Here is a 26,939-nt window from a genome sequence, read left to right on the forward strand (position 1 = left end):
CCTCCAGCTTTATTTTGTGGCTTTGTTTCCTGACCAATAGGTAGTAAATGCACGAGCGTGACCACTGGGTGTATTGGCCGTGCCGCGGATCTTAATGATCAAAAGAATATGGTAGTTGTAATGCTGCTGTGTTGTAAGCATGGTTTTACGCCGCTTTTAGCATTATTCTAGCAATATCACGGCGGGGGACACTAGAAATGGGCTTCACACATTGTACCCATGTTGGGAATCGAACTCGGGTCTTCGGCGCGACGCCACTGGGCTATCCCACCGCCCCTGTTGTGTGGGAAATAACGCGCATTCACACTGACATTGTATCTGATATGCTGAGATTTGTGTTTATATTTTCTGCCCTATCGTAAATAATCCTTTTATTTGACTGTGCATTGATTCAACGTGTGGTTCATGCTTTAAGATCCAGGTGCCTTGATTATACAGTGAAATGACCTGCTACAATGAGTGAGTATACATGTGACCCGTGAAGATCCGGCATAAAATAGGTCTTCAGCAACCTATGCTTGTCGTAAGAGGCGACTAGCGGGATCGGGTGGTCAGGCTCGCTGATTTGGTTGAAACTTTGAAACTTTGAGCCATTTTAGACATTGACTGTAACATGTAAAGGTTTATCACTTATATATTTACAAGATATGTCGAAGGAATATGGTTTCACTCCAGTCTTAGGAAGGGGTATTTCAACAAAACCAAGCGGTAGACATCGTGGTGGGTACACATTATGTACCCTTGTGGGAAATATAATCAGGGGCTTCGACGTGGCGGGGAGCGAACTGTTTGGTCACTAGGCAACGCCATCGCCCTGATTCAGTGGACAACATGACACTTTCCTTCATGGAAGAAATGTTTCAGTAACATTGTATTTGTACATATATATCATAAAGGTGCACCAGGTATGTTTCACCACAGACCTACATAACCAGTTATCTGGGTCCACGGTTTCACACACTGTTTTGTCGTTAAACCGGAAGGAGCACGTTAACACTGTACAGCCTTCTTTTCTCAGAAATTGAGGGAAGGTTGGGTTTTATAGTTCAGCGTATTTTGCATACATTTGTATATCGCAGGTTGTTACTGTTAAACTTATGGGGCTCTGTTTGATGTTAAGATTGTTTGTTTGTTGTTTAACGACGCACTCAGCAATATTCCAGCTATATGACGGCGGTCTGTAAATAGAGTATGGACCAGATAATCCAGTGATTGATATCATAAGCATCCATCTACGCATTGGGATACGATGACATGCATCAACCAATCAGCGAGCCTGACCACCCGATCCCGTTAGTCGCCTTTTACGACAAGCATAGTCCCTTTCACGGCAAACATGGGTTGCTGAAGATCTATTCTTTACCCGGATCTTCACGGTGGTTGTTGTTAAGGGTTTTACAATAGGGTACAACCTTGGATTCGGACCCAATCTTGTTGACCCTTAATTTCATTGGAGAAAGTTGCGAAACTGTAGACCCCTGGGCCGGTGGGCCGGTTTCTCGGGCGAGAGTTGTTAACTTGGCCGGTTTGTGCAGCGAGGTTTATACGTTTGGGCCTCCTGTCACAGGGTAGTGCAGGACCTATACTCAATGGACAATCCGGGCCCTTTGGGCGAATGGGGAGCGGTGCACCTCCCCTGCATTGTGAGGTGTAGACGGAACAGTATTTTCCCGAGCAAATATAAGGTTCCATACCACTCGACAGATACTGAGGGCGCAGTGGGATAGCCTAGTGGTTAAAGCGTTCGTTCGTCACGCCGAAGGCCCTGGTTCGGTTTCCCCCATGGGTACAATGTGTGAAGCTGTCTCCGGTGTCCCCCGCCGTGAAGTTGCTTGAATATTGCCAAACGCAACGTAAAACCATACCCACTCGCTTATTCTATATATTTCATAGTATTTGCTTAATTATAGACGTACTTGTTTTAGATCAATAATTAACATTAACGGTTAGCAAAATATATATTCAAACTGCACAACGTCGAGGAAACGTCACGTTGAAACTTGACCTTGACCTTGACCTGTGGTACTTTCCCAAGCCAATGTAAGCTCCAAATGAAGGCCCACCTCGCCCCCAGCCCATATACTTGCGTAATTAGTGTAATGACAAGCCACTCCACGTATGAAGCTTTGAAGTGGAACCTGTTCCATGTTAATACATCGCACAGGCGGCATGCATTGATGTCCTGGCCTGTTTAATTGCTGGCTACCAGACCAATTTGTCTCCGATGGATAACATGCTGTCTCGGCCGTAGGCTATAGAAGGTCTGGCCAGTGTGACTGATCGCTCGAGCGCAGAATGTGGATTATATAAGTACGGGGCATGTAGGTTCAAGAGGGTAGCGAAAGGTAGATAACGGTACCCAGGCATCTATACAGGGTCATTGACAAAGTATCCATGGGGGATGTATGTACCTATATGTAAGTATGCATACAGATAGTAATCGTTCAGAAGTGAGTCAGTTGGGTTTTACGCCATTTTGAATAATATTTCAGTTATGTCACGCGTGTGACCTTTGTATGGGAGGAAAGCACCTTGTTATGGAGTCTTAGACCACGAATATTGATATAGGTGCTGATAAACTAAGAACCAGGGTGAATCTGAACTTCGAACGTGCAATCCTAGGCTCCTGGCACGCCTAAGGGACGCAACTCTGCACGGTGAATTCCGGCAAATTTGAGGACAGGGCCACAGCTATTCCCCCAATATCTATTTATTTGTTTGTTTGCTTGTGACCTTTGAAATGAACATACACCTGTCTTCGCGTATGACATGTAATTGACGGATGCATTTCGAAAAGGTGTGTGTGTAATTAAAAGAATCAACATATACATTGGGTTGTATGAAACCTAACAGGGATATACGAGGGCTGGACAAAAAGTTATAAGCCTGACTAATTTTTAACATTGGGCCATAACAAAGTGAACTAGTCAATGTAGTACATTGTTTGAGTAGTTCATTGCAAGTGTATTTGGTCTGTTGAGGACGTTTCTATATAAGTTACAGCCAGTTGAACGTGATAGGGCTCCAAATGGACACAGAAATGGAAAAAAACGAGTACCCAGCAGTCATCAAGGTTTTGAAGACTGTTCAAGAAATTCATGACCGCAAGTGTATGGGGATAAGTGCCCTAACTATTCCACTTTTGATCGTTGGGCAGCTATGTTTAAGGCTGGGAGAACAGGCCTTGATGCTGACGCTAGTTCTTGACGTCCCTTAACTTCCATCAATGAAGATTCAATTAAGGAGATAGAAAAACTTATACTGTCAGATAGACGTATTACCATTGGTGAACTTGAGGAAGACACGGGTCAAAGCCATGGGCCCATTGAAATTAATATTGGGTTGGGTGCCAAAGTTTCTAAATTCTAATCTTAAGGGAAAAATGCACTGACAACGCCAGAGACAATTTAGAGCTAATTGAGGATGACGTCGTCAAATTCAAAAAGTGATTAGTAATGGGTCATGAAACACTGGTCTCCACTATGACCCCGAGTCAAAACATCAATCCATGGAATGACTCCATTCCACTTTTCCGTCACCAAAGAAATTGAAGTCTTCAAGATCAATGAAGAAAGTTATGGCCACTGTATTCTGGGATGCATTGGGTGTGATCCTTGTTGATTACTTAGAAAGGCAAAAGACGATTACAGGTGCCCAGTATGATGATTTGCTTCATCGCCTGATACATTCTGTCAAAGAAGAGCGGCGAGGAATGCTGACTGCTGGAGTTATAACAGTTCATGACAATGCCTCTTCTCATACCTCTCCACTTACGACAAGGTTGGTTCGAAGAGCTTCCTCTCCCTCCATACTCGCCAGACCTGGCACCAAGGGATTTCCACCTGTTTCCTAAACTGAAAGAACACCTTCGTGGCAAGCGTTATGACGACAACGATGGCCTAAAAGCTGCCGTGAATGGGTTTTTCAGGGTGGCTTCCGAAAACTCTTCCTGACTGGAATTGAAAAGCTTCACTATATGAGAAGTGTATTGAAAAGCAGGGATATTATGTTGAAAAATAAAATAGCCCTCGTATGTAATATTCAAAGGGATGTGGGGGTGGGGTAGGTTGTTTGTGGTCTTGGGGTCGGGGCTTAAACCTGGGCCCCTCAAACTCCGTCTATATACATGTCTGCAAAGATGAGATACCTCAGACCAGTGCTGAAGATACCCCGTATACGTGACAGTGTCAGATGCATGACGACCCACTCTGCTATTCATCTTCTATATCTGTCTGTGTGAGTTTGTCACCAGCAGTGACTGGTCACGTGTGGGTAGCCATGACAGACCAACCTGTCTGTAGCAAGTAGGGCGGGTATGTGTTGGGTATAGTGTTATGCAAAGCTGGACCCTTGTAAGCATGAATTGACACCGGAATCACTCAACAATGTGCATGCATATTCTAACTGTTCCCTTCCCGTACGTTGTGATTAAATTTCACAAAATATTTTCATATAACAGGATGATGTTTACGAGAGTCACTCTATCTCATGACGATTTCGGCCAAACCTCATTGTTAGAAGGAGGATGTAGGTTTTGTTAGTAGTTGGTATTAATTGTCATGCCATATCAATTAGTCATTGATCATGTTTTAGTCGGTTTCTGTGAAAGGGATCAGTAAATATCAACAGAGAAACAGTTGCGCGGATCCCCACCGGTTACCTCCCTTGAGTCCCTTCGACTGAAGTGAATTCGTTACCCCTCTTTTTATTTATTTGTCGGTGTCGTTTGTGTCACTCGAGCAGGCAAGGTATATGATGTTGTTATTTTATGTCATGTAAGTATAATTGTTGAAGTTCACATTAACGCTGTTAAACTTCACTGGAGCAGATGATGTGCATTGCAGCGTGTATTTTTTTCTGTAAAATAGTTCATTTCAGAGACAAGATGTGAGTCTAACATGCGCGCTGTAACACATGCTAGAGTGATTGTTCAGAAATCGTGATCTTAAGAAAAGATTGTTTAAAACAGTCATACATCTACAGTGATGGCCAAGTGGTCTAAGTAAGAGTGGTCGAAGATCAGAGTTACGTCCCCTGATCGGGCAAGGATCCAGTGTCCTAGGTTCGAATCCATGATTATGATACTGATATGTCAGTATATGTTATCGCCATCGAGGGTCTCGCCGAGTAAACGTCAACAGCCTGCTTTGTCAGTTTCTACTTGGTTCTTACACGAAGTTAGAACAGGCTAATATAGCTGAAATACTATTCAAAGCAGCCTTGAGCCCAATTCAATCTTTCTTACAGAACTTATTCATCGGATCCTTTGTCACTATTTTCATAGTGAAGCAGACTAACGCTCAGTCTATGAAAATATATATTTTTGATAGAAACAGGCAACTACATTTAAATTGAAAAGGAGCACCAGTGAGATGGGAGATTTAGGACCTGAGGAAAATCTAGACTTGCTTCGTCTTGGGCAATAGCATTACAGTAAGGGCTGGAGAAACGGAAATAATATTTTCGGGGATTGTGAGACAGACTAAAGTGGGCGTACTGTGATTATTTTAATTAATTCAAGGCTATTCAACACTGAACTATATTAAAATACATACATTTTGTACATTTCCACCTTGCATTCAAGGTACCCTTCCAGACCTTTCAGACAACCGATGATTCAGATATATTTTTTGTACCCTTTTTTATGAATACCACATTCCTACCCGTCTACAGACACCCGTTTCTATTGATCCCTACCCCCAGCGTCACATTGCTCAAATAAACCAGATAAAAGGTGACCGACTTTAAGTGTATTATGTACGAGGCATGTTTTCGGTAAGTACAGTGGTAGGGTGATCCTTATCCGGAGCCCCTGGGGAGCAGGTCACGTGCGATTAAGTGTTGTATACAGGTTTTTCCGGTGAATGGTTTGATCATGTACCGGTCATTCTGGGCCTTTAGCATAAGGCGTGTCAGGGGTCAGGTTACTGACGCCTGTATTTACTACTGGGGTAGAATAACATCTAATCTCTGAAATGAACTATTTCAGAGAATATACACAGTTGTTAAATTATAGTTATAAAATATAATAAAAAGGAGCCAAGAGACTTTCTTCATTTTCAGACCCGATACAGCAGTAATCTAGACTTGCCAAACATTATATACTTGCATTTTTTGTATTGGATATATTTATTTGAGGATCTGTATGACAGACTACTACAGCAAACTACGGTTATAACGAACTTAAAGGGACCACTAAATTTAGTTAATAATATCCGTAGTTCGTTATAAGCACATATACAGCATAATTACAGCAAATGGACGGGGCCAAAAAAAATTTAGTTATATCCGTCAGTTCGTTATAAGCGTGTTCGTTAAAAACGTACTTTACTGAACTTTAGGTAGGATGTAGTTTTGGAAATGTCATTGTCATCTTTTGTGAAATTAACGAGTCAGGGAGAACACATGTTTGTTTGTTTTCATTTTAGGCGAAATTTTACCATTGTATGCTTTAAGTACATATAAGTAGATTGTAAGTACATTATCTCAGGACTTGCTGCATCATTTCGGGCTGTCCTCTTACAGTAGGCTGCCGTGTGGGGATACAGCTAACTGGAATACTGTTCAAAGCGGCGTTAAACCGCACTCACTCACTCACGAACAGCCTTGAACGAACGACTGCACACAAGGTTCCGATCCCCGGAAGACATGCGTCAACTGTTCAGGCCACGTACTATGAATGTAACAAACGCCTTTCACTGAATGCTATGTTAAAAACACCGTCATGGAATACCACGTATGTTTAGTGTGCACATTAGAGGAAGGGGTAAGACTACCGAGACTGTCTTACAAAGTGATATAGTACGTTAATACTGTCACAAGTCTATCAAAGATAATCTACGAGTGATCCAGTTAGAGTAGCTGGATATATAACATACGATGTACACAATATATTTCTTGTTAATTTTGTTTTCTGACACAGATTTCACATAAGGAATATAACTTGCTAGACTTGCCTCTTTATATCATCACAGTCATGGTGAGGTACGAGTATCAAGTGTGTCAGCTCTGTTTTACTCTGTATATCGGGGGGGGGGGGGGGGGGGGGGGGTGTGTGTTTATGTTCGCCACGGATAATAATCGAACACATGTTGGATTCGAAGCAACGACCAGCGGAACCTGGTGCGGCAAAGGGACAGAACTCTAAAGAGATCGTTTCTAAAGACGTCCTCTCCCGCTCCTCCAATAGAAAACAGCTATATTGCCGAGGCAGCATGAACTTGACCATTTGTCATCGTGACCTCCAACCTTAACACAGTTCGTGTATGTATGACTCACAATAAACGATATGTTAACTCAGAACCTAGAAAACAGTTAGCTGATAAAAACAACTGACATACATGTTCACACACATAATTGGATCTATATAATACGATCAAGTTTGAAATCAATATCCGGTTCCATCCAGGCATGTATAATATGTCTAAACAAAAGACGATTGTTGTTTTTTAGCTGTTTTCACACATAACAACATTGTTACGCAACGGCTACCGCACAATACGCTACATGCAAAGGAGGGATATAAAAAATTGATATTCCGCCCTGTTTAGTGAGATAATCTTTCTATAAACAAACATATCGAGGTGAAAGATTATTTGTGGAGGAGACAGAATATTTCCTATGCAATATCTGCTTCAATAAGTCAGGGGGATGTGTGTATGTTTGACGTTAAAGATACATTTTATTTGCTTTTACAAAGTATGGCTTATAGTTTTCACGGTTCCCAGATCCAAGTTTCCACCGTGGCCGTTATATCTATTTACGCACGTGCAATGACGTCATGGTATAAATGATGTAAATACACAAACCATTGTCAATTTCATCAGCTGGAACTGACCAGCTGTCAACAGTTCCGTGTTTGCTTATGACATTTATCATTCTGTAGTTTCAGTGTTAAAAAACCAGTTTATCTGCATGAGAAAATTAAATTTGCCCTAGAAGCTTTTCAGGTCGCATATGTTCTCTTATCTGATGAAGACATGCGAAAATGTAGGGTTTGAGAAATGTCAAGCGTATATTTAAGTATGTACGCATATTATCTCGCCCGGGGCTTTACTCCCGTACAGAGAACATATTCAATGTAATATTAGAATTTTGTTTTCAAAATTTATTTTCCTTTGGTTTTAAATTCAATTTCGAAGTCAATGAGGCTGAATTGGAGATCCTGTTTCAAGCGGAGTTTAATTGTTTCCTCGAAGTGTGCGAACTCTATGCTTACAGTTTTGAAGGATGCTTGCTACAGTCTTAGAGTCTTGCAGTAACACTTGGGTCTTTCTTACTCCCGGCAATCTTATCGTCATGAGTTTAAATCATTGTTTTTTCGACAATTGACACAGAAATGTGATTCATCCAATTCATGAAAACTACAAAGGGTGTATGTGTGGTTGTCTAACATAGGTTTACGTCGCCTCTTAGTGAAGGGGTGAGTAGTGTTTTACGCCGCGTTGAACAGTATTCCGTTGTGTCATGGCGTGTCAGCTTGAGGGGGAGAATTGGTCTAAGAGGTGCAAGTGTTACACGTTCACCACTGAAGATGTGTATGGTGGTAACAAAACAAGAATCAAAATGCCGTATGGTATTCGTTCACAGTAAGATAATTCAAGACATATCCTCGTTCGAGCATTAATACGCTAAAAAGTCCACCATTAAGACATATCCTGTCAAAAAGGTGTCCTATCAAATGTTGTATCCGAAAATCGAATCCTGTCAAGAGTGTATCCTATCGAGAGTGTATTCTATCAAGCGTGTATTCGATCGAGAGTGTATCCTATCAAGCGTGTTTCCTATCGAGAGTGTATCCAATCAAAAGTGTATTCTATCAAGCGTGTATCCTATCCAGAGTGTATCCTATCCAGAGCGTATCCTATCCAGAGCGTATCCTATCCAGAGTGTGTCCTATCAAGGGTGTATCCTATCGGGAGTGTATCCTATCAAAAGTGTATCCTATCAAGAGTGTATCCTATCGGGAGTGTATAGAATCAAGAGTGTATCCTATCAAAAGTGTATCCTATCAAGAGTGTATCCTATCGGGAGTGTGAAGAATCAAAATTGTATCCTATCAAAAGTGTATCCTGTCAAAAGTGTATCCTATCAGGAGTGTATCCTATCAAAAGTGTATCGAATCATCAAAAGTGTATCCTTTCAGGATTGTATCCTATCAAGAGTGTATCCTATCGGGAGTGTTTCGAATCAAGAGCGTATCCTATCAAGAGTGTATCCTATCAAACGTGTACCCTGTCAAATGTGTATCCTTTCGGATATTTCTAAAAGGCGTACATTAAGTACACACTGTTATGTAGAGAATGCTTGAATAAGACAAAAAGTGAGACAGAGGGTAACACAAACATAAACTGTTATTGGGCGAGCCTGGACAACGTTGTCTGGCTATACACACGCTGCCAGGTTGAAACAAGCTTTACACACAGCCAGTCAGATGTCGACAGTTCGGATACTGTCGTGTTGGGGTAAATTATACATGTCGTTATTGTGTATATAAACAGGTAGTTCAGGTTTGGCATTTCAGCAGAGGAAATATATTGATGGTTAGGAAGTGGACGTTCTTGTAAACACATAATACATTATGTTTTCGGTAAGGCACCGGCGCGACTCTTGTAATACATTCGTTTTGTGGACGTCAGTGGCACAATATTTGTTAGCTCTGAATAATTATCAACAATGCATAATTATTAATATTATCGTATTCATTGACAACTTTCTTACTTGTGTTTAGAAACTAGATACTTGACATCTCTTAGACCTCAGGGTTAGGAAAATGGACATTTGTTAGACATGATCTCAGCTATGTTGTCTCTAGATTTGTTCACAGAAATTCGATCCGAGTTTACACATGGCCGCTATGGACGCGTGTTATATATTGATGTATCACATAAAATCTGACATGTTGAGCGCATTCAAACTAAATTATATGCTACCTTTTTGCGTGTTTGCTTTATTTACTCTGCTATGATTATGGAATATTCATACTGTTTTCCTGAATAGAAGCCTGTGTTAAGTATATTGTGTGTAATTTTGTTTTCCCTTGTGTTATTACATTTAAATCTAATGTTGCAAATAGTCCAGTAAAACGTTTTGTGGCTTATTTCTGTTTCTTTAATGTCGTTTATGTAGGCGAGTACAGCTCCGGTAATACCTTACCATGTACTTTAATGTACGTGTAGTTTGTCTAACCCGAACACGTCTTGGTGATTCTTCTTTCATAGTTCACCCGAACGGCCCTAACCCGATATGTTCTGCTTGTCTCAAACTACGGATAGCACGATGATTGGTCGATACTTACCAAGACTTCGAAGTAACGAGTGTTCATTATTTTTGTTCTTGAAATGATGTGACAATCTATACCGTGTAACATCGGTGTTCCAGTTCACACGTTGTTTTGCCTCATTACATCTTTACTTCTTAACGTCTCCTCACCCAGCAACGGCCATGTACTGCTGATGATGTAGATTGTGTCACGAAGTGGGTAAATCGTCACAAGTATCAGTGACTGTTATCTAAACAAAGTTAGTTCTGTGAAAATCATTTGACATTCTATGCCTAAAGCCAACTATGGACAATCTAATGTCAGCCGTCTCAAGGCCAGTATAATTAAGAACGATAAAATGTTTAAAAGATCCATTAGATGGCATCGAGTCTGACACTGAATAAAAACAAAACGTCGCAACCCACCTTGACTTAAAAACATTTCCAGCAGCGTATTTGATACGGTGCTGATGTTGAGGGAAAGTGTGATATCAGGGCACTTACAGACCTTATCACATTCAGACTGTCAGCGGTGCGACTTCTGATTTTCTTGGTGAAAAAACAGGGCGCCAATAACCTCACCTTAAACTCACTAACGAGTTGATTTCGACTCCTGTTTGTGAAAAACGCACTCAACAAGATAATCAGCGGTATAGTGATAAGTTACTTGTTCAGGTTTTGGCACGTATAGTGTAAGAAGCTGAACAATTGACAAATGTGGGAGACAAAAAATATCACCTTGTTTTACCCCCTTCTTGAAATTGAGTACATTTGATTTTAAATTGATAAATGCTTCCAATATTGACACTTTTTCTGGATCGTGGGAGAATGTAATTTTTGTTAAGGCGGTGCACATTGCTGGACTATTACCACGCTGTTGCCATGTGTACAAGAAGTGATAAAAATGGAAGGAAATGAATGACATCCGTGATGGCGGGCCTGTAAACAGTGTTGATTCGAAAGAAAAACTTAGCTTTTTCCTCTTGCAAGTGACAATGAAGACTCTTGAAATATTAAATTTCACTTTATTTTTCATTTTAGTACAAAGTGACGATATTTCCCTCCTCGACATAAGGAACCTCCCTGTTTAATATTGTTAAGAGCATCATATGCAGATGTAGGTGGACGCACGTGGGGATGCGGGGGGAGCCCACGCACACATCTGTGTGTACCCTGCACCCACTATCACGCGTAAATATGTGATCATAATGCATGATATTTCATAACACTGCACACTGAGGGAGGAAAAGCCATATGGCCTAATTTTGAAATCACTGCGTAGAAGATTTGAATCAGATTGGAAGAACTTGATGATTGTTTCTGCCTAAACCTTAATCTCATCTTGTTGCTAGAGTTCGATGCATGCAGCATTAGTGTGATCTTGTGCATCTGTAGGTGCATCGGTGGTGGTGCTTTCGGTCGTTTTCCAGTGACTGATGCCTATTTATGCTGGATGCTACCTACACGACGCGTCGTACATCTGTTTGGTATCCCGAGTTTAACGAGCTCTACTAATCACACAATAATATTTACCGATTTATAGACACATATACATAGCATAACCAGTGAAAATTGGTTTGGTACAAACCCTGAGGCAACGTTTTTTCTCCCAGTATCTTCTGTTTGTTGTTTGTTGTTGGTTTTTTTGTGTTTTTTTTATGTTGTTGTTTTTGTTTTGTTTTGGTTTTTTGGTTTGGGGCTAGGGAGGGGTGCGCGGGTCGCCCAGTTGTCGAAGACGCCGCAATTAATGTACAGAATTGCCCCCCTTTGGCGTGGGTTCGAATCCATACTCGCCTTGATTATGTTTCTAGGTTGACTTTACATCAATGTTTATTTTTGAATAATGGAGTTTGCATCAAGCAGGTGTTAGTCGTGGTCGGTCTTCCCTTGAATCCCCGTGGGAATAGAACAAGGAGGAGGGTGCCGTTATAAATGGCGAGTTGTCCACTTTAATAATAACATTGCCTTGTTGTTTCCGATTGGAGACGCATTCAACACCAAGATTCTATGATTTCTACAAGCGTTCGTAACTAACGTAAAACATTGGAATTCGACGTCTATCTCATGGCCCATGCATCTTTCTAAATAGTCCTCAGTATAATATGCCTTAACCATGTAACCATACCTCTATGTAGGGCGAGTGGATGAATGTTGTTTTACGCCGGACATCGATGGCCCTGCTTTATTAAGGCGACCTTTAAGAATAGTCTGACTGAGTAGCCACAAACGTAAAGTATGTGAACATCCAAAGTGTTCACAATGAGTCTATGTTCGCAATTTCAAGGTTCGTGAACACAACTGAATAAATACTGAAATTTTCATCAACAAAAACTCGTATTTGAAGCAGCTGTTTACCTGTCAACGTATATCATATATCTGAGTGGGAAGAGGTTTAGTGGGCGGGGGGCAACAAAAGGGAGGAGAGAGGCATGTGTTGTTTTTATACAGGATAGTATTGCTCTTAAGTATTGCTACTAGTGTAACGTAACACGTACGTTTCAACACATGCGTACAAGTTTCAACAACAAACGTCTTAATCGTTCGTACTGTTTCATCCGAGACTTTAATAGCTCAGTGTCAATTTCAGCAGAAAATTTCTGATTGCGCATTTTCTTTTGTTTCAAAACAACGGAAATTCTCTTTTTGTATGTTCAAAACGTGTTCATGGTTTTTAAGGTGAATTCATGACATTTAACTTATTTGATTTGGAACATGTGGTTAAGCTGCGTCACACTGTTGTGCCGACATTTAATGTTTACCCAAGAGGATAACAATATGAAATTTCCTTTTCCTTAGAAATAGCCCAGGTCAATATGACATAACAATGGATGTCTTTCATATAGTTTTTCGGATGTCAAGTTGGACCTGGATTTTACCAGGCCACCACTACCCTTTTCCTGCATATTGTCTACATTAAAGAATTATACACTTTAATCGCACAAGTGGTGCTTCTCTCACAAAGAACCCACGTAAGAAAGTGATTATTTTATTCGACTAATTAAACAGGGATACACCCATTTGTGAGCAAAAACTACCCCAGCAGGTGGCGCTGAGCACATGCGTGGAAGACCGAATTCAGTCATTATGGCCACACAAGCGGTAATCACGTAGATATCATTTTCGACTCAAAGGAGCTGATGTCTTTTTCGTGACAAAAAGACCCAATTCAATTCTTTTGAAAAAAAACAAAAAACGAATTAACATATGCCTGATATTGTTGAATTCAAATGGCGGTGTTGAAAACTTTATTTTACCTTAACCTTTTTGGAATTACAAAATGGTGATTGTGGTTGCATGAAATTGTTCATGTTTTTGAATGTGTAAATGCATGTTGTGGAATACATGGTGCACGTTTCTTTCTTCAGTGGTTTTCCCGGCATTACGAACATATAGCTCATGGTATGTTCTTGTATCTGAAAGTGCATGTCTGTTTCAATTCACGCCAGTGATCACGCCCACATCCGTTACTTTTTAATATCAGCTGTTCTATATTTCCCTCCTGTATATGGGGGCTGAGCCCCGTCGCAAAGTGTGCTGATGTTTGCTGTGGAATTTATATCATACAACAACTCGAATTGGCTCAAATCATAGATTATTTGAAAACCTGTACATGCCTATACCTTCAAATATGTATACCCAGAGTGCGTAAGGTCGGTGGTTCGATCCCCTGGCCTTGACATACCAAAAGACGTTAAGCGATGAAATTTATCTTTAACCCGCTTGGCGCTCGGCGTAAGGGGCTAAAACAAAGACTGGTCGGCTCGGAGTCAGTATACTGTGTCTGAGCGGGGTATTCATGTTAAACTGCGGCATGGTATAAGCTCTGTGAGCTGGCACTATGAAACCGGCATCAGTCAGAACTTGTACAAGCAGATACATACACCTGCAGGCAAGTCGTTTTTAGGTGAAGAAATCTTAAACTCGACGTTAATTCCCGTCTAACCTCACCTCACCTCACCCTATCCAACACAGAAAAAATGACATTGTAATGGAAACCGCGTTTGTTTCCTAAATATATATCTACACGTCAAATCCTAAGAGGAATCAGATTAATGATTTTTCAAAATCGATTTCGTTAATCTCGTATTGAAGGTTGCTATATAAGTGACATAATCTTGAACGCAACGTTAAACCTCATTTCATCTCACATTCAAATTAATACTTAATATACTTTAAATATTCCAGATCGAAAACGGTACCCTTTCCTTTGGGACGCCATCCCTTTTCTGTTGTGGCTATGTCTGTGGCTTAGACTAACGCTTAGACAGTGAAAATATATAGTTTTGATGGAAACAGACAACCCCATTTTAATTGAAAAGGAGCCCCAGTGAAATGGGAGATTCGGAACCTGTGGAAGATCTAGACTTGCTTCGTTTAGAGAAATATCGTTAGAGTAGGGGCTGGGAAATAGGAAATTAATATTTTCGGGGATTGTGAGACTGAATAACAGTGGGAGTACGTGAGGACTAGTTTAATTAATTCAAGGCTATTCAACACTGAACCATAGTAAAAATACATAAATTCTGTACATTTTCGCCTTGCATTAAGGGGAACCGTCCATATATGAACGTAAACGTTTAGATAACCGATGATTCAGAAATTGGAGATTCAGAACCTGTGGGAAATCTAGACTTGCTTCAAGTTGTGCTGAAGCATTACAGAAAAAGCTGGCCAGAAGGGAATATAATACTGATCGGGGTCTGTGAGACAGTCTAGCCGTGGCTGTGTACATCGCGCTGTCAGTGAGATGTCGTTAAATATCTGTAGCTCCTGCCAAAGATAACATCTATACTCATTTATGGTGCAGAAATTCTCTCTGCGGAGTTACGTCCCTTAGTCGTGTCCGGTTCCGCTGTTTGTGGGAGCAGATTCTCAGCCCTCTTGTTCCTGGGTGTGACATGGGTTTCAAGTAGTGAACGCCTTCGACATTCATCACTTTGTCTTTTATAAGTCTGAAAAACAATTTTTATGTAGCGTTAAACCACACTCACTTGTTTTTCGCATATGTTTAGTCCGTATGTCTATTTGCGCGTGTCTGTTTCATGTTCTTCATAATTTACACTATTTCAAACCCAAACCGTTTCATGATAAGAAGTTATCAATAATTGCATGACCATGGCCGCATTAATATGTTTTGATATATCTGATAGGATTTTGTTCTTATTGCGTATTTAATTGCAAAGTTGATGTTTGTATACGTTATAAGAGAATTGTGATTACACACCCCGGCCCCACACGTCTGAAAGAATGACTGTCTTTCATGCTCGTTTACTTTACCGTTATCCTTTCATCGCCTCTCTGTTTACGGCGAGAAGGTGCGCTTTGCACATGACATCCGTGAAAGTAAACGCTTGATATAAACACTATAAGCACATTACACAATATTTTAATACATAGGAATACAGGAGTCTCTGCCTAAACTTCCTCGGCCTCCGCTTAACACATTTAGGTGCAGAATAAACACATATCATTCATCAGGCTAAACACAAGGGCATTCATGCTGTGATCTGTTACAGAAGGTTAGGGAGACAGAATGTTGCTTTCTCAAACACACATGTGTCGGCACTGATTGTCTAAGGACCTGGCTGACATCAGATAGACAAGGTGTATTGTACTGGTTTATCTATGTGTGCAGTTTCTGAGCCATTTTTACGAGTGAGTTAGTTTGGTTCAACGCCGCTTTGAAGAGTATTTCAGTGTTTTTGCCAATGTGTTTAACGTGGGAGGACGAGCCCTGTCGGCATGCTGTCAAAGCGAGTCCCAAGTACCCCATGCTTGGTGTAAGGATCGGGTGGTAGCGCGGATCTTTGCTCATTGTGTCAGTCACTGGTGATGTGTCCAGATTCGATATTAACAGTGCGCCGTGATATTACTTAAATATTGCTGACTGGTGCCTTAAGACATCATTCACTTACCGCTGGAGCAGTTTGAGAATCGGAGACTTTAGATATAGAGATGTATAGAAATATGTAACCCACATTTATAAATTAGGACATAAACTAAAATCTGAATTCAAAGATATGTCTTGGTACATTGCATACCTCGGATGCATACTAGCGGCGTGATATTGCTGGGATATTGTCAAAAGCGGCGTAAAACCATATACACTCACATATAACCACATAGGCCATTTCTCCTCTTGAGACACGGCTCTTGTATGGGCAGGTCTGGAGTTAAACTGACATTAATTTGAATGATTTGGTCTCTGGTTCGTTTTGTTATTGATCACCTTCTGGAATATTTGACCATTGCCTGTATGCTGCTTTGTCTATTTCACAGTTTGACATGGGCCATCACCCGCCGCAGCTCGCGCAGAGATGACTCACACAAGTTACTTCGGCGCCAAATTCAAAACGTAGAAGAGACTAGTCTAGCTTCCCTGCAAAGATGGGGGAATGTGCGGTGCGATGTGTCGTTCTGGCTATACTCATGTGCCACTGTGTGAATGGTAAGTACATAACAAAAATATAGTGTGTGTACGTTTGCTTCATGACGCCTGGAACAGCTAGTATTCCGTTTTATAAGAGATGTGAAGGAAATGGTAGAGTGACGCATGTCGTAGACCTTTACAGCTTTACAGAGCAAGGCTTAATATCGAGCCCAAGCTCGGGTTCGAACCCACGATCAGCGGATCACGGAAACAAAGGCGAGCACGTAGACAACTGGGCCATACACGCTCTCAAATGTTTGTTCGTCTGTTTGTTTGGTTGCTGAACGCCGCACTCGGCAATATTCCAGCTATCTGACGGCGGTCTGTAAATATTCGAGTCTGGACCAGACAATCCAGTGATTGACATCATGAGCATCGATACGATGGGATATTGGGATACGATGACATGCATCAACCACGTAAGAAAGCCTGACCACCCGATCCCGTAAGTCGCCTCTTACGACATAGTCGCCTCTTACGGCAAGCATGGGTTACTGAAGACATATTCTAACCCGGATCTTCTCTAATGAACGAAATCAGTTTTATTTACGGCATAGAATAGTCATGTATAGTCATAGAAAGGTCTGAAAGTGTATATGCATGGGTTCAGACACTATCTGCATGTTATCATAATTTCTGAAGGTCAATTAAACCTACTCAGCTAATTCCCCTTAAAACTCTTATAACAGTGTTGTTGACATGACAAACTCATCAATTTGATAACAAAAGTGTCTTGTTTCTCCTACATCTGTTTACAAGTGCTGTTTCGTGATTTTCTTTTGAAATTGTGTTTATATTAGAATTCTCGGCATAAACTCCAAGCACTTAACTTGACCTATCTCTTTGTAAATCACCAATCACTGTATCCGCTGTTCCGTGCGTCACATTGTAACGAGACCCTCCAACAGTTAGGTTGACTGAGTGTATCTCAGTGAATACACCTGATGATGGATACTGATTGGCAGATACCTGTGGCTCGTCAAGACCCCAGTGCAGGCACACATTTCACAACATGACTCAGATTGCAGGATAACGGCCTTTTGGTGTTGATGTAAGGGACTGATCATTTGATATTCTTCTTTGGGGGGGGGGGGGGGGGGCATTGATTTTGTTTTGTTTGTTCTGTTTCTCTCAGCAATATTCCAGCTATATGACGGCGGTCTGTATATAATCGATTCTGTACCAGACAAATCCAGTGATTGACACCATGAGCATCGATCCACGTAATTGGGATACGATGTCATGCATCAACCAGGCACACAGCCAACCAATCCACAAAGCATACCGTCCAATCCCAATTTCAGTCCGCCATTACGACAAGCACTGGAGACCTATTCTGATCCGAAATCTCCAAAAGAATATTTGACCCGTGAAGATCCGGGTTAGAATATGGTCTTCAGCAATCCATGCTTGCCGTAAGAGGCGACGATGCTTGTCCTAAGAGGCGACTAACGGGATCGGGTGGTCAGGCTCGCTGACTTGGTTGATGCATAGATCGATGCTCTAGATGTCAATCACTGGATTCTCTTGTCCAGACTCGATTATTTACAGATTGCCGTCATATAGCTGGAATATTGCTGAGTACGGCGGTAAACAACGAACAAACAAACAAACAAATAAGAATATTTAATATGATAAATAACCACCTAAGCAGACAACTTTCCAGCTGTGACGTGGCGGTTGTGTGAAAACGAACATAACCATAGAGGGTCGATGCTCCTTCTATCAACCTTCGGTTTGCGCATCCGATCCAAGGGACCCGTTAAATTCTGCCACTTTAGACATTATCAAAGTTTTATAAAACATTTAATCATTGAAAAAAGCGCATTAACGATGTGAATGACAGAATAATACGGAAGTCTTTTAGAGCAATTTGTTTTGTTTTTTAAATTTCTTGAAATTTCAAGATACTAACTTTGAAGTTTCAAGATGTTATGTTGACATTTTAAGATAATAAGTTGAAATTTTAAGATACATACAAAGTTGAAATTTTAAGATAATCATCTTGAAATTTAAAGATAATAACTTGAAATTTCAACTTAGTATCTTAACATTTCAAGTTAGAATCGAAAAAAATAAAAAAACAAATTGCCCTAAAATTTCAAGATAGTATCGAAAAAAAAAATGGCCCTAAAAGGCTTCCGTTGAATAAGGTTGACTCCATCAACATAAAACAGTCACGACGTTCTTCAACGACATCAACAACATATTACTGTGGATGGCTTGTTTTAGACCTCCCGTATCTTAATGCATACAGCCTTTCGTATTTTTCAAGTTCAAATTTCTGAGCAACATAGTCGCATGTTGTATATTTCACGTCTGAAAGCAAAATGTCGTTTATGTCTTCAGCAATATAGGTGGTTGGTTTCAAACACGATAGGTTAAAAGCTTATATCTACATGTGTCAATGGATTGTATATCCCAGGCGACCAGACCAGGATTTATTATCGTGATAACACGGACGGATCAAGTTTAATGCGCCTTAAAAAGGTTACCGAAAACGAATCGAGTTTATCATGATTATCAAAGGTTAAACCGCGAAACGCTCTCAGGACGACAACCAAATTAAATAAATGTTCCGGACAATAAACATATTTTCTAAATTTATGAAGCAACACAAAAGAAACATGATATCTGTCAAGGTCTGTGAGAAATAAGAAAAATATATTCGTATAGAAATTTCATCAATAGTGTAGGTTATGACTAAATATTTATTTTTGTTAGATTACAGAAGCATGACATATTCACAATGACAGAAACATGTCAAACATGACAACTTCAGATCCAAATGCCATTCAGTGTGTCTTTTACAAACGTAATAGTTATTTGGGTACATCTAAATGTTTTCACATTTTCAAATGAATAGCACCAGGCCCAACCTATTGGTGAAATAAACATGTGTCATTTATTCAAAGAATACGGCTATAACACCAGAAAGGGTTTGAAGTGGGTTCAATTGGACACACATGGTAAGATACGATTTCAATTTCTTTTGTGTGTGTGTGTGTGTGTGTGTGTGTGTGTGTGTGTGTGTGCATATTCTGATAGAGATATGTGTCCACGCGTTCCATTTTATAACGTACTTTATGTTCTAATTCACTATGTTCAACCGAACATAAAACATTTACTATGACAACATACTCCACTCATGGGTAATGCCTACCGCTGTTAACAGGCGAGCGGGTTTATTTACAAAATCATACATGTAGACACGCGACTGTCGTGTTATATTCCATTCCAAACACCGACACTCCATATTCTCTAAGGTATTCTTTCTGTAACAAAAACGTACATTTTGATATTTTTGGCACATAAAACCGTTACGAAATACTGCAATATCCTTGTAATATCGCGCTTGAACACTTTATAAATTACTGCGAAATTAACTTTTTGAAAATATAAAGATAACTTATCTGGACGGTGGGTCTTCTTGTGTATACAAATCCATGTCCGGACTCCTGAATCACCTCTCTGTGGGATCACTCACTGAAAGAAAGCAACACCCTTCTCCGTGCTAAACAGCACTCAATGCCCTGCGGCAATTTTTCCCATACGGTTTTACCTGCCATTCGGCAACACTGCAATAACAGGCCGTCCAACACAGACAAGCATTACACTAAAAATCTGATTACCTTTATGTGTATATTTTTAACAAACAAAGAAGACAACAGCTCGCCTGTGTGACGCGAAGGCCTCGAGTGGTGTTTCTTGCCCTCTCCTCTGCACCTTAAGCACGTGACGCCACCGCTTTCACGTGCACAGCCTTCTTCAAATCACATTCGTTACCGTATTTACCCCATAGTAAATACATTTACAACCGTTAGGTGTTATAATATGGCGACAGTAGGTACTATTTCATTGGCGCTAAGCAGCAATCGTGACGCGACAGTTTGTGTGTATTTATGTTTGGATGTACACTGATGGTGGTTCTTGATCAAAAGACCTTTGATTTCATTTGAACTGAGCTGGAATTAAGTTTGATTCTATACATGACACTCTCAACCCCCGGATACACTATCAAAAACTTTGACAAAAAATCTTGGTGAAAAAAAATGCCGATTAAATGTACATGGTCAAAGTTGGGCTGTTTACTGTCATTAAAGTTTTGGCTAGCATTATCTTCCCAAGATTGGAGAGACCGCCTCCGTGGTCTAGTGGTAGAGTGTCCGCCCGGAGAGCGGAACGTCCGGAGTTCGATCCCCGGCCTCGTCATACCAAAAGACGTTAAAAGATGGTACTTCTTGTTACCCTGTCTGGCGCTCGGCATTAAGGGGCTAAAACAAGGACTGGTCGGCTCGGAGACAGTATAATGTGTCTGAATTTGGTATTCATGTTAAACTGCGGCATGGTATCTCAGTGAGCTAGCACTATAAAACCGGCATCAGTCCGGACTAGTACAAGCAGCCACACAAACACACACACGTACGTGCACGTCGCAATATAAGTGCAATAATCTTGGACGCGACGTTAAACCCTATTTCACCTCACCTCCCAAGATTGGTGCTGCTGAGGATGAATGTTTTGCTGTTGTCATGTTGAGAAGGAATATTGAATTATGGCCCCAGGATTGACATCAGCTTAGAGCTTACGATGCTCTTCTCCAAGGGTTGGATAGAGAGGATTCAACTATCTGAGCATGAACAGGGAAACGTTCAGGTTTCTTCTTGAAACAATGAGGCCGTACATTCTGGTTGTCTAAATTATAAGTGTGATGAGAAATGAGACCGGTTTCTGTTCCATCAAAGTCCATCAATTAAAAACTTTGTAACATTTTTTGACGGTATGTTACACTATGAAAACCTTGGTCAAAGCTGGTCAAAATTGACTTTATTATAAAAGATTTTGATAGTGTTAAAACGGTAGCGAGAACTAAGATCTGATATTAATGAGATTGAACAAGGGTTTAATTCATAGTTATTCAAATTTCCCCCATGTAAAACAGATATTTCTGTGATGTATATACTGACGCCATATTCACTGATAATGTATAAAGAAAATATTTACTGTTGTGTTACAAAACACTATTAACTGTTAAACACGCATAGATTTTGATGGAGAGATAGAGGACAGGCATCACGATTTTCACGTGCAGTTTGAAGACGAACTGTCAATTTCAGTGTCGGGCACAAACCAGTCGAGATTACAGCGCACTATTTGCACGTGCACTATATACATCTGTAAACCTGACCATGTGTACAAATTGATCTTGTGTCGGGCGGACGTTTTTTTTCGTTTAAAAAATGTATTTCTTTACAGCTGTAGTGAAAGTACTATAGCATACTAATACGTTTAATAGTACAAGTAGTTCGTTTAAACAGTTTGTACGTTCATTCATGCATGGTTATAGAATAGTGCAGAGGGTGGGGTGAGCCGAGTGTTTTTAAATGAAAAAAGACATCAGGTGAACATATTTAAAGAGAAAACATGTTTGTATACTTAACACGTGTTTACATAGCTTCATTATGAAAGAGCGAGTGAAGCAATGTTGATTTACGCCGCAGTCAGCTGTACTGTGGTCAGACAAACCAGTGGTCGAGAGCATGAACAACGATAGCGCATAAATGAGGTCACACATCTTATCTTTAGTTAGTTCGTCAAACAACTATTGGTTGCTAAGGACCGATCCTCGCCGGTGTTGAAATCTATGAAAGTACGTTTTTCTTTTTAAAAATCCGATAACCCTTGAGCATACTCGGGCGGACGTGGAGGAGTTGTCCGTGTGGATTGGGTACTTCGGTTTACTGCAAACTGTCAGGTCCTGAATTTTGGCCGAGATCTTCTCCGAGTTGAACATTTTGGTAATAAACAGAAATGTGCTGAAACATGGAGGCGAAAGGATAAGTGGAAATGCATGTATGTCAAAGTTGGCAGGTACGCGTTCAGAAAGACGACATCCCGCCGAAATCGACTTGATAACAGCTGGGCACTAGCAGAACAACCGCTTGAAGTCGATAGCTCCGTGCTCAGTCATATCAACAACTGCCATGACTGAGGCTGTCAACCCCTCCTCTCGGTACGCGGGATTCGTGAGTCAATTTAAAGGATATTGAGACTGGGCAGTGATATACGCGGGACGCAATTACCATTGTGTTTATCACGCAGATTCAACATTTTAGAAACAAAAATGGTGTACATAAATGTTTCCTTTTTATTTTATTTTTCAGTAATTAAGCTTAAAATTGCATCATTTTAACAGATTTCTGTTAAGTAGTATTTGGGAGTCAAGGGATGAACCATGAAACTCGAAGTGAAGAAGTTGATGGTATTCGGGATTCAGGGGAGGAGGGAGTGGCACCCTCATGATACTGATGCCAGTTCGTCGTTTCTGTGCGTGTAGCATCCAATGTGTTTATCAAGTCATCCCCACGGAAAGTTCAGCTACCGTTACTACATCTAACTCTACACGAAATACGAACGCCGGGGTCATGTAGACCACAATTTAAAACTATTCACGTTTGCATAATCAGGAATGGACTGGTTGACAAGAGTCAAAAGACGAGTCCTTCAGACTCACTCTTTGATAAAACAAACATTGTCGTACTATTCCAGGTGACCAGCTCCCGACGAATGGTACACTTTATTTTATGTACGCTTCAGCTTGTTGCCCAAACGTTGTTCACCTTGTGTCATAAATATTTTAAGTTTCATAAAAATAAAAATAAAATTATTTCACTTGTCACGATATACCTGTTACACGTATACTGTAGTGGCATTATAACATACGTCATCACACTGGTTATTATGTAATATGGCACTCTAGGAGTACGGTCAAATGTTTACAAGACCCGTGAAGATCCGGGTTAGAATGGGTCTTCAGAAACCCATGCTTGTCGTAAGAGGCGACTAACGGGATCGGGTGGTCAGGCTCGCTGACTTGGTTGATACATGTCATCGTATGCTAAATGCGTTGATCGATGCTCGTGATGACACCCACTGGATTGTCTGATCCAGACTCGATTATTTACAGACCGCCATTATATGCGCCAGCAATGGTACCACCCCCACCCCCCACCCCCCACCCCTCCTCAAAAAGGTGATTGAAATGGGAGTAGTGTGGTCAAGCGGTTTGACTTGGCTCATTCGTCGTCATTTTCTTGCGTGTCATGTCCCGACTATGGGGCGAGGTAGTGAACTTCGCTATTTACTATTATTTATAATTCTTTAAGTAGAATTATTCATTGAATAATAAGTATCGTGCATTTAGCATTATATCTCATACCCGATTTATTTCACTTCCACACCCCATTCCTGATGGTGCTGATTAGGCACTGGTTTGTCTGGGCCAGACGCCTTTAGTTTATGACCGCCGTGATATTGCTGCGATTTTCTAAAGCTTGCTGCAGTAAACACTACTCACTCACTCATTCACTCATTTAAAAACTAACGGTTTTTTTCAGGGAAAGATCCAACGGGGCCGAACCCCTTAATATCACAAACTACCACCGAAATCCTCCCAGCAGGAACGTATAGCGTAGACTTTACTGATGTAGTTTTACTATTATCATAACGATTGCAACTCATGCTTCTTGCCTCGGGTATATGAAGCCCCTACGAGGACAATCTCCCTCGAGAATTAGTGATGCCACCTCTAGTAACAGCCACAGTTCACATGGGTAACCTGGATCAACTATCTTAAAGACAGATAGAAGAACTTTGCTGAAGCAACGTCTTTGACAATGCTTAATGGTGTGGTGCCCATTTTCAGTGCAGCTGTTGACTGCTTATAGGGTGTCATTCGTAAAATTTAGACATTTTTGTTTGTTTAATTAGGTAAATTATAACTGCCAGATTGATAACTAAAATCAATTTGTTTGTTTGTTGTTTTACGCCGCACTCACAAATATTCCAGCAAAATGATGACGGTTTGTAAATAATCAAGTCTGGACCAGACAATCCAGTGATTGATATTGTGAGCAATGGTCCATTCCATCTGGTACGACGACACAATGACACGTAGACAACCAAATCATCGAGTCTGACCAACCGATCCATTCGGGCGCCTCTGAAGACCAGCACTGGGGATGATCCGATCCATTCTCAGGCGGAATCTTCATGGAATCATAAGCAAATTGACTTTGGCAACAAATGTAGATTATATATTATTTAAACAAAATTGTTAGGATTTCCAATAGACCCGATCAAAGTTCCCCTCTATGTATGGATGATTTACTATAATTTTGAGATCGTCTTTTTTCTTAGAGGGTATCTGCAAAGAAATTACACGTGCACGACCCACACAGTTAGTTTTTTGCAAACCGTTTTAAGCCAGAGGGTCATAAAGTTGGTGAATATAGTCATCTGTTCCTCATGAGAAGCAAAGAGGGTGCAATTCTGAAAGGAGAAATGGTCAACTTGTAGTGGCCTTACTGGTGTCACGTTGATTTTATTGTGTAATGATTCTATTTAATCATCGCATGTTTTCAGTGGCCATCACCCAAGGTCCGAAATGTGAACCCCAAGTGAACGTCTCCATGACCCGCACACAGCAATTATCTGGAGACCCAATCTACTGTGTCAACTCAACTACACCAACATGCAACGACAGCACCAACGACCTCAACTACACCATTGCCTCCAGCAACTTCAACATCATGGAACTTGACGGCCCCTGTCTCATGCTTCTGAAGGCAGAATTTACTCAGTCTAGATATTGTGTAAGTACTCGCGATTATAATGTTCTTGGGGAAATAATTTTCACATGGTGATTTGTTTTAAAACATTTTATTATTAATTGGTTGAATTACCATAGCATTCGTTTTAGTTATGATCTATATTGCTAACTAAGGGAACTCTGAGTCTAATTATAAGGTATGGAGAAATGAAATGAATAAGATATCATTACCAGGAACCTTTGCATTTGAAAATTCAAGACACCTCTATCAGTCTTTTCATAGCTACAGTCGACGATATTCTCGCTGTATCATTTCAGCCTGTAAAGGGAAAAAGTGGTCGTGCATAAATAATGGTCCACGCCCTGTTCCCATGATAGGGTCACTCTCAGTACCTTAAACATATCCTAAGGCCCTGTTCTGGCCCTGACATATGTGTTCCTTATTGTAAATTGTGATCTAATGAGTCGGCCTTACATTGGCTTACAAAGCTGAACGGTGAATAAAACTGAATAAAGGCTGTTGTCGTTATCTTACTCTTTATTTCTTACTTATATGAACTAATCTGTCATGTATATTCCAGATTACAATTTTTGCAACACAAATCATTGCGAGGAACCCCCTTCATGACGACTTTGAGATATGTGTGACATTCAACGAAGCTCCAGTGTTTGGGAGTGACCTGATTCCAAATATCATAATCATCCCTCCCTTCACCCAACCAAAGACGATTGACATACCAGTCGACACCAGCCCTGATGGCATTTTAGCAATTCAGTTATCAGGCAAGTTTTAAATATCAGTTAATGAAATATGGCTTCAATTAACATAAATAAAACATGCCATCTGATGTACTGGGTAGTTACTGTACCTCACTTGATTATGTTGGGGATGAAGTGCAAATTTACATCTGAAGATCGGCTGGACTCAGTCTTAAGTTCTGAAGTAATTTAAAATCAGTTAATATGAGTATGTTTTTTCTCAACATGGGTGTTCCAAATTTATGAACATCCTCAATTTCAGGAATTACCAGATATTATTTTGCGTGATTTACAAAGCTGTTGTGTTCATTAGGATATGGTTTCTGCATTGACAGTTTTTGTTATAGAAAACAACTATTTACAGAACAAATTAAAGTCTTCATAACGCCATGCAATTTTCCTTTAACAGTATCTACCGTAGTAGCATGCAGGTGAACAGGCACATGGCCTAATGTACAGTCTTAGCGAATCCGATTTAAGTCGTTTAACACAGTTAGATTGGTAACCTCTCAAAATTAACCACTTCAATACATTTGCAGCTTTAAGTCGTAAACATGCATAGTGTTGAAACGAAAAATCTGATTACTGTGATGTCATCTGACAACTTTCACAGCAAATTCTAAAAGGTTTGATCATTTGTTAAATTATGCTCATTCTGGGCCCAAATAAGGCCTTATCTCACCTTGCCCTTTGCAAGGACATACATTGGCCCAAGACTCGTCTCCTGTAACTCCACCATGTGTTGCTACAGATGTGACTCCACGCACTATGGTCTCGGCCTTCAGCATTGCAGACGACAATTCTGTCATCAACTACACGAGACCTGCAGACCTGACAGGGCTTGTCAATGTTACCAGTGTAGATCTCACTGTCAATGTA

General features: G+C 40.6%; 1 protein-coding gene across 6 annotated transcripts in view; it reads left to right on the plus strand.

Moving 5' to 3' along the window:
• LOC124123760 overlaps positions 1-26,939 on the plus strand; it is a 126,108-nt gene that overhangs the window by 12,697 nt on the left and 86,472 nt on the right. For all 6 annotated transcript variants that reach the window (XM_048383962.1, XM_046486929.2, XM_048383964.1 and 3 more), the window contains exons 2-5: positions 16,540-16,708; positions 25,115-25,344; positions 25,883-26,084; positions 26,812-26,936. In XM_048383962.1, the coding sequence (XP_048239919.1) occupies positions 16,648-16,708; positions 25,115-25,344; positions 25,883-26,084; positions 26,812-26,936 (618 nt within the window). In that variant the 5' untranslated portion in view covers positions 16,540-16,647. The remainder of the gene's footprint in view (positions 1-16,539; positions 16,709-25,114; positions 25,345-25,882; positions 26,085-26,811; positions 26,937-26,939) is intronic.

Source organism: Haliotis rufescens, unplaced genomic scaffold (assembly GCF_023055435.1).
Source record: "Haliotis rufescens isolate VD_foot unplaced genomic scaffold, xgHalRufe1.0.p SCAF_5, whole genome shotgun sequence".
Lineage (NCBI taxonomy): Eukaryota > Metazoa > Mollusca > Gastropoda > Lepetellida > Haliotidae > Haliotis > Haliotis rufescens.